Raw genomic sequence first — 14,289 nt, 5'->3', positions numbered from 1 at the left:
GTGCCAGATATGATTCTCATTGTATGGTGCAGCTGGACATCGACCAGACGAGTATGGGAACTATTCAGCCATACAGCAGAACAGTATTCAGCTGAAGAATATACTAGTGCTAAAGCAGTTGTTCGTAGTAAATCTGCATCTGCACCCCATGATGTTCCAGCTAGTCTACCCAAAAGGTTGTTACGACTTTTCAGTTTAGCTGCCAGTTTCTGAAGGTGATGGCGGTAGGCTAGGGATCTATCTAAAGTTACACCGAGGCTTTTCGGGGTAGCATTACACCGCAGTGTGTGATTTCTGAACCTGATTGTCGGCTGGTAGTTCGCATTCCTGTTACTGAGGTGAAACGTAGCTACTTCTGTCTTTAGAGGGCTAGGTGTCAATCGCCACTTCGTGAAATAACCGTCCATCTTCTCAAGGTCCTGGAATAGGATTTCTTCAGCTTCACTGAAGTCTGCTCTTTGTATGGTGAGGTTGGTATCATCTGCATAGATGAACTTGCGAGATGTAGTTTCTGGAAGGTCGTGTATGTATAAGTTGAAAAGAATTGGAGACAGCACTGAGGCCTGTGGCAAACCATTGTTGAGTTTGTGGAAACGACTGCGGACATGTTCTGTACGAACCTGGAAAAATATATTTCCCAGCATACTGTATTTTTATTAGAGTGAAGATCTTGAGACATGGTATTGCTCTGCTAAGTTTCAGGAGGAGGCCTTCTTTCCAGACTGTGTCATAGGCGTCTGTAAGATCGAGGAACACAGCGACACTTTCCTTCTTCGTCTCAAATCCATTTTCTATAAAGGAAGTCAGAGCGAACAACTGATCGCTGCAGTCACGGCCATAACGAAAACCAACTAGCTCAATCGGAATGAGGCATTCAATCGTAGGAACTATCCTGTTAAGAATCAATCTTTCCAGAAGCTTGTAAATTACGCTTAGTAGGGCTATTGGTCTGTAGCTTTGCGGTAATTTGGGATCTTTGCCTGGTTTCTAGATAGCGATAATTTTAGTCTTCTTAAACAGCGGAGGCAGTCGGCCAGACTGCATAACATTACTAAAGAAAGAGGCAAGCCAGCACTTGGTTGCTGGACCACAGTTCTTTAAACGTTCTGGGAATATGCCATAAAGTCCAGCAGCTTTACCACTACGAAGGGAGTCAAGACCATTTTGTATCTCTTCTAAGGAAAACGGACTTCACTATTGGTCATTTGGTTGGATTTCTTGTTTTCTCTGCCTTAGTTCCGACTTAACTTGCTTTGTGAATTTCTTATTCCCCGAAGCCCGTGATACAGAGACCATGTGGTTTGCTATGGTTTCCACATTAATGAAGTTCTGCATCCTCAGTGGTGTGGAAGTTGGATCTAATTTACGGATGAGTGACCACGCTTTCCTACTAGAGTGTGTGAAGTTGAGATCTTGTACTGCTGTTAACCACTTCTCTCTTCTAGCATTATCTAGAGATTACAGGAGTTCAGTTGCTTTCTCCTTACTGTTTTCTTCTAAGTATTCAGCAAACAAGCGACTTGTTTCCTCGTTCCAACCAGGTATGTAATCTTTCCGATAGCCACGAGGAATGGTTCTTTTTGCAGCTGATTTTATTAGCCCAACACACCTCCAGTAATTTTCTGGCGTTAGAGCTATCCACCTAATGTTGGCATCTGCGTGCAACGCATATGACTTCCAGTCAGCTTTTTGGAAGTTCCATCTAGGTATGGGTACAGACTTAATAACTGGGATCTGAAGACCAACTCTATAGATTATGCGTCTGTGTTGGCTCCGAAGGAAATTGTTCAATACCTGTCTGTGTATTGAGGTAGTTGTCATAAGGTTATGGGAGGCAAAACAGAGATCTGGCGAATAGTCTTTTTTCCAACGACCAGAGTGGAAAGTTAATTTGTCCTTGGCATCGTACACTAGCTTAAGATCTCTTGCATCCATCCATTCAAATAGCCTGTCTCCATTTTCATCGCACTCATCGTATCCCCATAGCGTGTGGTGGCTGTTGAAGTCATCGGATATTCCCAGCAAACAGATGAGTAAAAGGGCATAGTTTTTACCCTGGGACTCTCCACTCTTCACCCCCTCTCCCTCCCGGAAATGAAAGAGTGTTTACGGCTCACGGCTGTCTGCGGCCTGGTCATTCCAGCTCAGGAACTTTGGACTGTTAGATCGGCAGCGTACTGCTGATCGTTAAAAGTGAGAAAATGTGTGGGTTTTCATTTGATTGAGTATTTCATATGATGGCATTGCCTTTAACCGCGATATTCCTACTGGCGTCATTGTAACGACCTACATTGTGACTGATGGTAGACAAGAGGGCCTACCATTGCAATGAAAATTCCCTAATCCAGTCTTCACATAAAATAGACATTTGGTGACTTCGCCGTCGAGTTTCTAGGGTAACGTTAAGGGCTATGCAATTGAATACAATCTTACTCACAACGTGTACACTACCTAACCTATAATTTTGTATACAATGTACAATTCCGTAGCGAAGCACGGATACATCAACTAGTTAATTATATTTAATTAGGAGTACGGCTGGGCTGAGTAGCTCTGACGGTAGAGCGGTGGCCTGACCCCAACTTAGCTCAGTCTGGTGGAATTCGAAGGTGCTATAGTACGTCTGCCTCGTTTCGGTAGATTTACTGGCACGTTAAAGAAATCCTGGAGGACAAATTCCGGCGGCACATCTGTGTCTCCGAAAACCGCAGAAGTAGTTAGCGGGACGTAAAACTTAAACATCATTTATATGAACCTAACACTCTCTAGTTTGCACAGTGTCGACATATAAGAAAGCTGTTGGTTCAACAGCTAATAATGCCCCTGTTTGACTACCGTGACGTCGTGTGCGGCAGACTAAGTGGCGCCCTCTCTAATAGACTTTAGAGAGCTCAGAATGCTTGCGTCCACTATATAATGAACATTCCAAAATGTCATCGTATATCTCCTGCATTCCATGAGCTAAATTGCCTTAAACTAAACCAGCGTCGTAGCTATCATTCGTTGCTTCTACTCCACAAAATAATGTACAAGCAGACACCCTCATATCTAACAGATTATTTCCAGTTGCTCTCAACCATTCATACCATCCCGGCCAGAGTTGCAGCTAACCTAAACCTCAAATTACAAAATCACAGATCCACACTCTGCAATAATTATTTTTTGTCAGTACAATTGCAGCTAACCTAAACCTCAAATTACAAAATCACAGATCCACACCCTGCAATAATTATTTTTGTCAGTACAATTCAATTATGGAATTCGTTGTCCAATGACCTAGAGGATACCCTATCTGAACCGGTAATTAAAAATAAATGTTGGCCGCGGTACTTGGACGGATTATGTTGAGTGTAAATACATGAATTCTGTGTTCCTATTTTGCGATTTCATTCCGTATGTCACTAAATTTTACTACATTTGTTTTTATGATACATTAGGACAGTTTTAGTTATTCTGGATTTTTTTTTCTTTGCCTTTAGGCCATCTGTTGACCACGGTGCTTGTGTTCTAGCTGTGTTTTTGTCGTCGTCTGCCCCTTTTAGCGTATTGGATTGTGTTCTTAGTGGCCTCTTGAGCCTTCCTGTTGGCCCAGTATTCCTTCATTTTCTCGCTGAATTCTTTCCTGCGCTCCTCTGACCAATTCCCGGCTCCTTTATGGCTAATTGATGTAAGGGATGTTAGGAAAGGTTTAGTTTTGACCATTAAATGGTATGCATTTCTGTCAGTAATGGCGGCTTGATTAATATTAAGCTCTGCAAGATCTTTGTCCACTTGTTTGGTCCAGGGGAATCCAGTAGCTCTGCCTTTGTTAGCAACCTTGAAGATCTTATGGGATAATCTATTAGAATCCATTCTGTATAGGTGCCCATAGAAAGTCAGACGTTTTCTCCTGATGGCATCTATGAGGTTTTCTTGATGCTGATAGAGCTCATTGTTTGGTTTGTACCATCGCCTCCATCTGGTAGGATCCTTCGCCCTATTATTCTTCTCAGGAATTTCCGTTCTTGCACTTCCAGGGCTCTCAGTGGAGTTTTTTTTAGTTAGGGATAGGCATTCTGCTGCGTAGAGGACTGATGGTCTGACTACTGCATTATTGTGTCTCAGTTTTACATTCTTTGATAAATGCTTTAAGGCATACAGTTTTCTGCAGGCATGGTAGGCCTTGTCTTTGATTCTCGTTTGTTCAAGAGCCATCGTTTCACTTAGGTCCTCCGATATTCACTCTCCGAGGTACTTCACCTTTTTAGCTCTGTTATTCTGGATTCGTTTATATACATTTCTTTTTTCTTTCCTTCAATGTGTTTTATAACTATGTGAACAGTTTAGTATTAATGTGTTTGTGTGTAATATATTCTTAAACTGTGTTTATATTATAAGACAAGGTTTGGAAAAATATCACGCTTCGCAGCCTGATTCACACTATTTAAATAAAGGCATAAATAATAATAAAAAGATGGTTTTGGATAACAGCGCTCTTTCTAGATCGAGACATAATATTAGCACCAGAATCAAGAATATATCCCGGAAATTCTATTCTGGTATAAATTCAAACCCCGAAGTGCTCATTTCCACGTTGAAAAATTGTGAAAGCGAAGTCTTTACAAGAGCCCTAAGGACGTCCGCAATTAACACACCCATTAAGCGTGACCAACTCAGTTTCACTCTAAAAGCTTCACCACTTCTGCCTGAAATGCAGTAACAGATCCAAATTTACTTCAGAAATAGCACACAAGGCCCTTAGGATCGAAGGGGAAAAAATCCTCATACGCCTATATCTATGTCCACTCCAATGGTGAAGATATTCTGATGTTCTCTTTCTCTTGTTTCAGGTGCTTGGAGTCAGTGAGCGCGACTTCTTCGACCAAATGGGAGTACACTTCGTGGGCTTCGTCAGCCAGTACGGGTACGACCGTGTGTTATCTGTACTGGGCAGGCACATGAGGGACTTCCTAAATGGTACGTCTCTGATAAGCTTTTAAAATTATAAACTGTCCTAAGTTTCCTATATGACAGGCCTTGGTCAGCTCTACTTCTACTTCAAGTTTGCATAACCTAAGAAATATGACATTTGCCCCTTCCACATTTTTATTTCATTTTTTTACAATTTGTTTTACGTCGCACCGACACAGACAGGTCTTACGGCGACGATGGGATAGGAAAGACCTGGGAGTGGGAAGGAAGCGTCCGTGGCTTTAAGTAAGGTGTGAAAATGGGAAACCACGGAAAATCCTCTTCAGGCCTGCCGACAGTGCGGTTCGAACCCACTATCTTCCGGATGCGCGCTCTTAACCGCACCGCCAACTCGTCCAGTTTCCCGCCTTCCGTGTCCCTTCTCTTTCTTTGGCTGATACCTCCATTATACCTCATCCCCTTACACGTACTATTAAAATAGGAGTGGCTGATAATCTCGCTGGTTTGCCCCTTGGCTGTAAATATTCGCAAGATGTAGTATGTATTATGAGAAAATGTTCGGTGGCGTTACCATGTGTAAGGGGCTTTGCTGTGACCTAGGCGAAACGCCAGTCAAAGGCAGTGGTCACTCGTTTGAAACACGGCGCCCTGTGTACCTACTGTATATCAATCAGTCATCAATCAGACAGTACTGGTCTACATTTAGGGCAGTCACCCAGGTATCAGATTCCCTATCTGTTGTTTTCCTAGCCTTTCCTTAAATAATTGCAAAGAATTTGGAAATTGATTGTACATTTCCCTTGGTAGATTATTCCAGTCCCTAACTCCTCTTCCTATAAACGAACATTTGCCCCAATTTGTTCCCTTGAATTCTAACTTTATCTTCATATTGTGATCTTCCCTACTTTTACAAACACCGCCCAGACTTATTCGTCCACTAATGTCATTACAGGCCATCTCTCCGCTGACAGCTCGGAACTTACCACTTAGTCGAGCAGCTGAAGTCTTCCCGGCCCAAACTTTGCAACATTTTCGTTTGTCTGTTTTACTTTTGAAGAGTCTGTAGTTCCCTAAATCCATTGTCTTTTTGTCAGTCAGTCTTGTTTCTTGTAGTGCCAGTATCTGTATTTCTTGTTTGTTTAAGGTTTGCTCTAGTTCATATAATTTTCCTGCTCGTATGAGAGCATTTATGTTTAGTGTTCCGAAAAAGGTTTTGCTGTTTGGGCAAAATATGTCAGAGGTCTCCAACTCGCTCTGTTTGCGTGTCAGTACAGACTCCCCAGAATCCGACAGTCTAGTTGCACCGTTCTTGACAGCAGTAGATTGGTTACCACCCGGGGAAAAGGTTTGATGTCTAACACGCCTCATGGTATTTGATTATCACAATTTTCGACCAAGGTCCAGTCCTTAGGACTAGAGTGGTGAGTTCCAGAACGTGAAATTTCAGCTGCACCTCTGGTGATCAAACGCCGCTTGCTGCAAGTCAGACGCGAAGTGGATGTGAGTTGGCTCTTCCGTCCTCTCTGCCATTGGTATATGACCTCTCCTGCTGTTATTATTATTGTTATTATTATTATTATTATTATTATTATTATTATTATTATTATTATTATTATTATTATTATTAACAAGTATATCGCAATTGGAAAATATCCTGGTGACAATGATCACGTAAAGCAGTGTGATAATAAAGTAAACTTAAAACATAATTACTCAACAAATACAACAACAAGAGTACAACAAGCAATTTCATGGAAAGAAAACATTACAAGAAATACTACTAGTTAACATTCTAAATTCAGCATCATAATATACAAATTCACACACAGCTTCAGTATTTCCAGTGCTTAACATTACGACTTACAATACCTTAGGTTGAGGTTACCACTAGTTTGAGTTTACAAGTGGTAATAAAGTAACGTTAAAACGTAATTTATTCTTCTTCTTCTTCTTCTTCTTCTTCTGCTTACCCTCCAGGGTCGGTTTTACCCTCGAACTCGGCGAGGGACCCCACCTCTACAACCACAAGGGCAGTGTCCTGGAGCTTCAGACTCTGGGTCGCGGGATACAACTGGCAGGATGACCAGTACCTCGCCCAGGCAGCCTCACCTGCTATGCTGAACAGGGGCCTTGGTGGGGGATGGGAACATTGGAAGGGATAGACAAGGAAGAAGCAAGAAAGCGGCCGTGGCCTTAAGTTAGGTACCATCCCGGCATTTGCGTGCAGGAGAAGTGGGAAACCACGGAAAACCACTTCCAGGATGGATGAGGTGGGAATCGAATCCACCTCTACTCAGTTGACCTCCCGAGGCTGAGTGGACCCCGTTCCAGCCCTCGTACAACTTTTCAAATTTCGTGGGAGAGCCAGGAATCGAACCCAGGCTTCCGGGGGTAGCAGCTAATCGCACTAACCACTACACCACAGAGGCGGACTAAAACGTAACTACCCAACAATAACAACAAGGGTACAGCAAGCAATTTCATGGGAAGAGAGCTATTACAAGAAAAGTGGAAAATTCCGGAAGAATTTTGATGTCCTATTTAAACAAGAAGTGAGCCAAGGGCTGCTCTGTTTGAAACGTGTGTTCGGTTCTTGGTTCTTAGGATCCGTTTTAAGAGTAGGATGCCAGGGTCGGTTGAGTGGCTAAGGGAGGATTCTAAATTTGGTCAACTGCGACGTATAACAAAAATATAGTAAAAGAAGTCAGAAAACGCGTCACTGTTGTAGTGCACCAACTTTTCCACGTTGAAAGATATCACTCGCAGGCGTCTTCCGAGGGACAACAACAGATCCTGGCGCACAAGGAAGCCCTGCGGCGATCGAGGAGTTGCAACGGGACCAGGATTGTGTAGTGTGAAGCCTATTAGTGACAAACCGTCACGTAGGCAGCGTACCGAGCTCCATAGTTGCAGTGGCTTAAGTGCGGCCAATATCGAGTATTCGGGAGATAGTGGGTTCGAACCCCACTGTCGGCAGCCCTGAAGATGGTTTTCCGTGGTTTCCCATTTTCACACCAGGCAAATGCTGGGGCTGTACCCTAATTAAGGTCACGGCCACTTCCTTCCCATTCCTAGCCCTTTCCTGTCCCATCGTCGCCATGAGACATATCTGTGTCGGTGCGACGTAAAGCAACTTGCAAATACGTAGGCAGCGAGTGTATTCGCTCTCCTCATGTGCTGCACACTCTGAAACCTTTGTGGCTCAGGCGGCAGCGCGCCGGTCTCTCATCACTGGGTTCGGTCATTCAAATCCCGTTCAACGGGAGGCGGGACAGGTTTCTCTCCAGGTACGGCGGTTTTCTCTGTTATCTTTCATTCCAGCAACACTCTCCAATACCATTTCATTTGTCAGTCATTAATCATTGCCCCAAATGAGTGTGACAGGCTTCAGCAGCCGGCACAGTTCCTATCCTCGCCGCTAGATGGGGCTTCATTCATTCATTCATTCATTCCTGACCCGGTTGAAACTGAAAACAGGCTGCATATTCTGCTCGCCCTGAATGAGTAGGAACTAGAAAAGGTACCCTAAACATAGGTGGTTATAGAATTGGTTTCTTCAGCCGTCTAAGAACATAATAATAATAATAATAATAATAATAATAATAATAATAATAATAATAATAATGGCGTTTGTCCGATATTGGCGCATGCAGATTGGGTGTCAGCCCACAAGTGGCCACGGCTGGTCCGTGGTCCGACAGCTCTACACTCCGACCGGCCAACCGAGCAGAGTTTAGCTCAAAAGTTTGAGACACGGCTTTACCGTCGGTTGTCCTGACAATGGTTTTCCGTAGTTTTCAATTATCCTGCACTAAGGCGAATGCCGGGACAGTTCATAGTATATGCCACGACCACCAAACCCCTCACCTTCTCCTCATGTCTTCACCGTAACAAATCGCCCGGCCTGAGAGAGGGCGTTACCGTCTACGAGGCCCGCCTGCCCCTTCAGGGGAGGAACGAAAACATTTTAGTAATAGTAGTAGTAGACTCTCTGGCTGAATAGTCCCGGGCTCGATTCCCGACTGGCTCATGAATTTTAACCACGTCAGAGTAATTACTTTGGCTCGGGGACTGGGTATTTGTGTTTGTCTCAACACTCTCTTCTTCATATTCAGACAACACACCACACTAGCAACCCAACAGAAACATGCAATAGTGATTACATCCCTCCATAGGGTTGGCGTCGCGAAGGGCATCTGGCCATAAAACAGGGCCAAATCCACACGAGCTACACAATTCACATCCGTGACCCCACAGATGTGGTAATGAGCTGCAGAAGAATGGCGCACACCCTCCGGAGAGGTCTGGTGCGGGTCTTTCGAGTTGAGGCCCTATAGGCGACCTGCGCGTCTGTGGGGATGGAGACCTGCCTAAGATGAATCCTGATGTTGAAGACATCACACACACTCGGCCCACAAGCTAGAGGAATTAATAAAAGTCAAAAATCCCCGACGCGGCCGGGGATCGAATCCGTGACCCTAGACCACAGGCCGGCATTCTCACCATTTAGCCGTGGAGCGACCTTCATGCACACACAAGTCATTATAATACTCGGTAGAGAGTGAATATCTGTGACGGTGAGTATGAGAACTGCAGGGTCTCTCATATAAACTCAGACCGAACGCACAGTGTTTGTACTGTGCGCTACGGCAGCTGCCTCAGCCGAACTTATGTCGCGCGCGGCCGCCCCGCTTTAAGCGTGTATACAGTCTTGTATGAAATATTACCCTATCAAAGATGCTGCAAATGTCGTTCTTCCTGAATTATACAGGCATTGTATCTGGCTGACGGAAGCGAGTTCTGCCACTCTAATGTTTCTGATTTCATTCGTAATATTTTCTTTCAGTTCCTCCAGTGGGTGAGGATTTGTTAGATATATTTTTTCTTTCAGTTTACTCCACACTGTTAGATCTGGAGAGCAAGGGGGGAAATAGAACAGCACTGATCACTCTATCTGCAAACACTTCCGAGATTGTAAGAAGGGAATCTCCTGCTGTATATGGAGGGGCTGAATCTTGTTGAAAACACCAACGCGATTTTTCTTCTTCTTCCGTTAACCGATGGAAGAAGAGCGTCAAAATGCCATCTTGGTACCTCTGTGTATTTACTGTCGTCTCGAAAACAATAGGCCCAATTATTCGTCTTGTACTCACAGCACACCAAACACCAAACTTCCTATCATCATGAGGGACTTCATAAACAACATCAGGATTTTCTGCATACCGATAGCGAGAGTTACGACTGTTCATACGACCATTAAGATGAAATCACAACTTTTACATCCGAAAATACAGTACGGTGTTGCAATGATAACTTTCTCACCATGTTAATAGCTGAGATTCAGACTGGCAACTCATGCTTGCCAGGTCGAACACGTGCAGGCTGCTTGTAAGGTCAAGAACTATATGCGCGCCTCCCATAATTCTGGTGCCGTAGCCCAGAGTACAAACACCGTGCGTTCGGTCTAGGTGTATAAGAGAGACCCTGTAAGCTGAGCTTCTTGAGCCGCTATACCCTGGCGCTGAAACAATGCACTTGACAGCATTCAGGTTAGCTATCCTTCCGATGAACAACTGAAGAGCACATAGCGTTGCACCTTCCGAACCAATATGAGCAGAGAATATCTACAGATTTCTGCTGCGCGATTCGCTAATGTTATTAAGTCAACGGAAGCATGTCAAGGTCACGAGCTGACTGACAGTTCTGCGTGCACGAGAAACAGCTGCTACGAGCGCTAGCCCAGGACGTTAATAGTGCAAGCCTGGACGGGTGTACATTACACGTTCATAACTACGGTACTTCGTACATGCATATATTGTTTCATATAAGGACGTACATAATTAAATGTGTTCAATACGGCGAGTGTATAAAATGTGCCAAACAACATGCTTTGTAATCACAGTGTACCAGGAAAATAGATGCCATAAGCCATGAAGTACTAAATAAAAGGTATTTATATTTTTAGAGGCTTAACATATTCAACTCTCTATGAACTACTATGAAGCAGAATAATGACGAATACTGTATGTCGCTTTTAGAGCGTGCGTGACTTAGGAGGCAGCGCGCCAGCCGGTTCAAATCCTGGTCACTTCTTCTTCTCCTTTATCTGTTTACCCTCCAGGGTCGGTTTTTCCCTCGGACTCAGCGAGGGATCCCACCTCTATCGCTTCAAGGGCTGTGTCCTGGAACTTCAGACTCTGGGTCGGGGATACAACTGGGGAATATGACCAGTACCTCGCCCAGGTGGCCTCACCTGCTATGCTGAACAGGGGCCTTGCGGGGGAATGGCAAGATTGGAAGGGGTAGACAAGGAAGAGGGAAGGAAGCGGCCGTGGCCTTAAGTAGGTACCATCCCGGCATTTGCCTGGAAGAGAAGTGGGAAACCACGGAAAACCACCTCCGGAGGCCTGGGTTCGATTCCGGGCTCTGCCACGAAATTTGAAAAGTGGTACGAGGGCTGAAACAGGGTCCAGCCAGCCTCGGGAGATCAACTGAGTAGAGGTGGGTTCGATTCCCACCTCAGCCATCCTGGAAGTGGTTTTCCGTGGTTTCCCACTTCTCCAGGAAAATGCCGGGATGGTAACTAACTTAAGGCCACGGCCGCTTCCTTCCCTCTGCCCTGTCAATCCCTTCCAATCTTCCCATCCCCCCCACAAGGCCCATGTTCACTATACCAGGTGAGGCCACCTGGGCGAGGTACTGGTCATTCTTCCCAGTTGTATTCCCCGACTCAATGTCTCACACTCCAGGACACTGCACTTGAGGCGGTAGAGGTGGGATAACCTCGCTGAGTCCGAGGGAAAAATCAAGCCTGGAGGGTAAACAGATTAAGAAGAATAGAAGTGGAAGTGGTACATTCATTCATCACCAGATGGCTCACCGTACGCGATATAGCGCTACCGTTCGAAGCAGAAGCTGACGGAACCATCAGAATCAGTCTGATAGGGAGTCCGGCTCCATGGCTAAATGGTCCCGGGTTCGATTCCCGGTGGGGTCGAGAATTTTAACCATAATTCGTTAACTTCGCTGACACGGGGCTGGGTGTATGTGTCGTCTTCATCATCATTTCATCCTCATCACGACGGGCAGGTCGCCTACGGGAGTCAAATCAAAATACCTGCATCTGGCGAGCCGAACTTGTCCTCGGACACTCCCGGCACTAAAAGTCATACGCCATTTCATGGAAAACTTTTCCTTCATCGAACTTTGATCGTGTGTAATGACATTCTTTTTGAAGTTAATTTGATCAGTAAAAGCATTCAAGGGAAAGAGGTAGACATCAGTGACTGTTCTGAAAAGTTCAATAAGTTTGGAGTTTTTAAACAGATTTAGAGAGAATGGATATGTGGACGCAGTAATCTCCGCTAAAGGAATAGCTGCTGAACTTGGTATCGAACCTGTTTTTCCGAGAAAAGAATTCGTAAACGAAAACGCGTTTTTGTATGAGTCTTCTGAGAAAGTGCAATCGTCACCTGAAGAAACCTCGAAGTTTTTTATCCATTATTGGATAAAATTTTGAACTCACTTAAGACTGCGCTGAAAGAACACAAACAAGTGTGGGCATTTTGGGTAATGTTGCTCAACTTCCAGGAAAATAAGATCTAAAACTAAGTTGTTTCGACCTTGAAAGACATTTAACTGACAAAACAAAAAAAGTGTCTGATATCAACATCATTGAACTGTATCTTGAACTTTTACATGTAAGTTGGATTTTGGATCATGGAAAAAACACAGTCACACCAAAAGAAGTATTGCGTTATAATCAAAAACACAAACAGTAAAGATTTGTTTACAAACTTGTGGGTCGCATTAAGAGTGTTTACTAACAATACCCGTGACAGTTGCTAGTGCCGAACGAAGCTTTAGTAAGCTTAAGCTTATAAAAACTTATTTGCGCTCTACAATGGCGCAGGGAAGTCTGAACTCTCTCGCCATTCTAGCAACAGAAAACGACACTGCAAAAAACTTAGACTTTAGAGAAATTCTGACAACATTTGCTCATGCAAAAGCCATGCGAATGTCTTTCAATGTTTGAAGTTTGTACATAGACGACAAAAAAGAGCACCAAAGACAAGAGCAAATAATGAAAAATCAAAGACTGTATTTTGTATATAAATAAATCAAATCTTAGTATATGTATATCAAATATGTAGTGGAGGGTGGGTGGTCCGCGATGCTGTTATTTATAATATCTGCCTGTTTTTCCAGTCCGCAACACAGCGGGTCCATATGTGGTGGATAATGGAGTGGCTCTAACGAGCTAGGGTATCATCCCCCCGAAACAAAACCGGAACGACAAAATTACGGTTTTTCCGGGGGTGGGGGGCGCCGATTTAAGCCTTGCCTTGGGCACCTACATACCACGCGACGTCCCTGTAGGTGACTATCGTTGGCAATGCCCCACATAGGACAGGCATACTCGAGTAGCGGACTAATCAGCTAGTAGTACTGTATATGATAATGCTGGATTTAGAATGTTAAACTACTATTATTTCTTGTAAGATTTTCTTTCCATGGAATTTGTTTTTGTTGTTGTTGAACTGTATCTTGAACTTTTACATGTAAGTTGGATTTTGGATCATGGAAAAAACACAGTCACACCAAAAGAAGTATTGCGTTATAATCAAAAACACAAACAGTAAATATTTGTTTACAAACTTGTGGGTCGCATTAAGAGTGTTACTAAAGGCCCGCTCCCACCTAGTGGAATGGAATCGAATCGAACCGAACAGAATTTGTTTTTAACATGTGTTTAAATGGGAGATAGAGATAGCGATCGCCACGAGTCGAATCGAATCGAACCGAACGGAACAGGATTCTCTGCCAAGAATATTTTTCGACTAGCGGAGCGGAATCGAACAGAATTATCAAGATTCGTGCAACTTCGTAGACGGTCGGGTCGAGTCGAGATCTTTAGGACGATCATTTGGTGGCAAATGTGTATCAGCTTCAGCTGGAGAGTCAGCTGTTTCTTGGATACGGTCGGGAAAATTTTGTTTTGTGATCGTTTATTTAACTTATTGATACTAGACACGGAAAAACTTATTAGTTTTGTTCAAAAATAGAATTTCCTCTACTACAAGACCCACGAGCATTACTGCAACAACGTAAAAAATAATGCCTGGGAGGATATAAGCAAGGCTATGGAAAACCAAACTTATTATAATATTCAATTTTGTGGCAGGTTTCTGTAGTCTATATAAAATTTAATTCATATTTTTTGTTGACTTCATCACCAAATCATGTTATGTTGGAGTCCACATACAGTATATCAGTACGATAATTGACATCACATCTCACATAGGATGCATCTTTCAGTGTTTATTATATTTTCAGTGAACGATTTCGTAAGTGGCATTCCCTAGGTTTCAAACTGTC

At 43.8% G+C, this 14,289-nt stretch overlaps 1 protein-coding gene across 1 annotated transcript in view; it reads left to right on the top strand.

Annotated features, from left to right (window-relative positions):
• Gyc88E (Guanylyl cyclase at 88E) overlaps positions 1–14,289 on the top strand; it is an 814,243-nt gene that overhangs the window by 660,884 nt on the left and 139,070 nt on the right. The window contains exon 4 of the mRNA XM_067144088.2: positions 4,830–4,956. Within this exon, the coding sequence (XP_067000189.2) occupies positions 4,830–4,956 (127 nt within the window). The remainder of the gene's footprint in view (positions 1–4,829; positions 4,957–14,289) is intronic.

Source organism: Anabrus simplex, chromosome 3, assembly GCF_040414725.1.
Source record: "Anabrus simplex isolate iqAnaSimp1 chromosome 3, ASM4041472v1, whole genome shotgun sequence".
NCBI lineage: Eukaryota > Metazoa > Arthropoda > Insecta > Orthoptera > Tettigoniidae > Anabrus > Anabrus simplex.
This window is presented reverse-complemented; position numbering and strand designations above follow the sequence as displayed.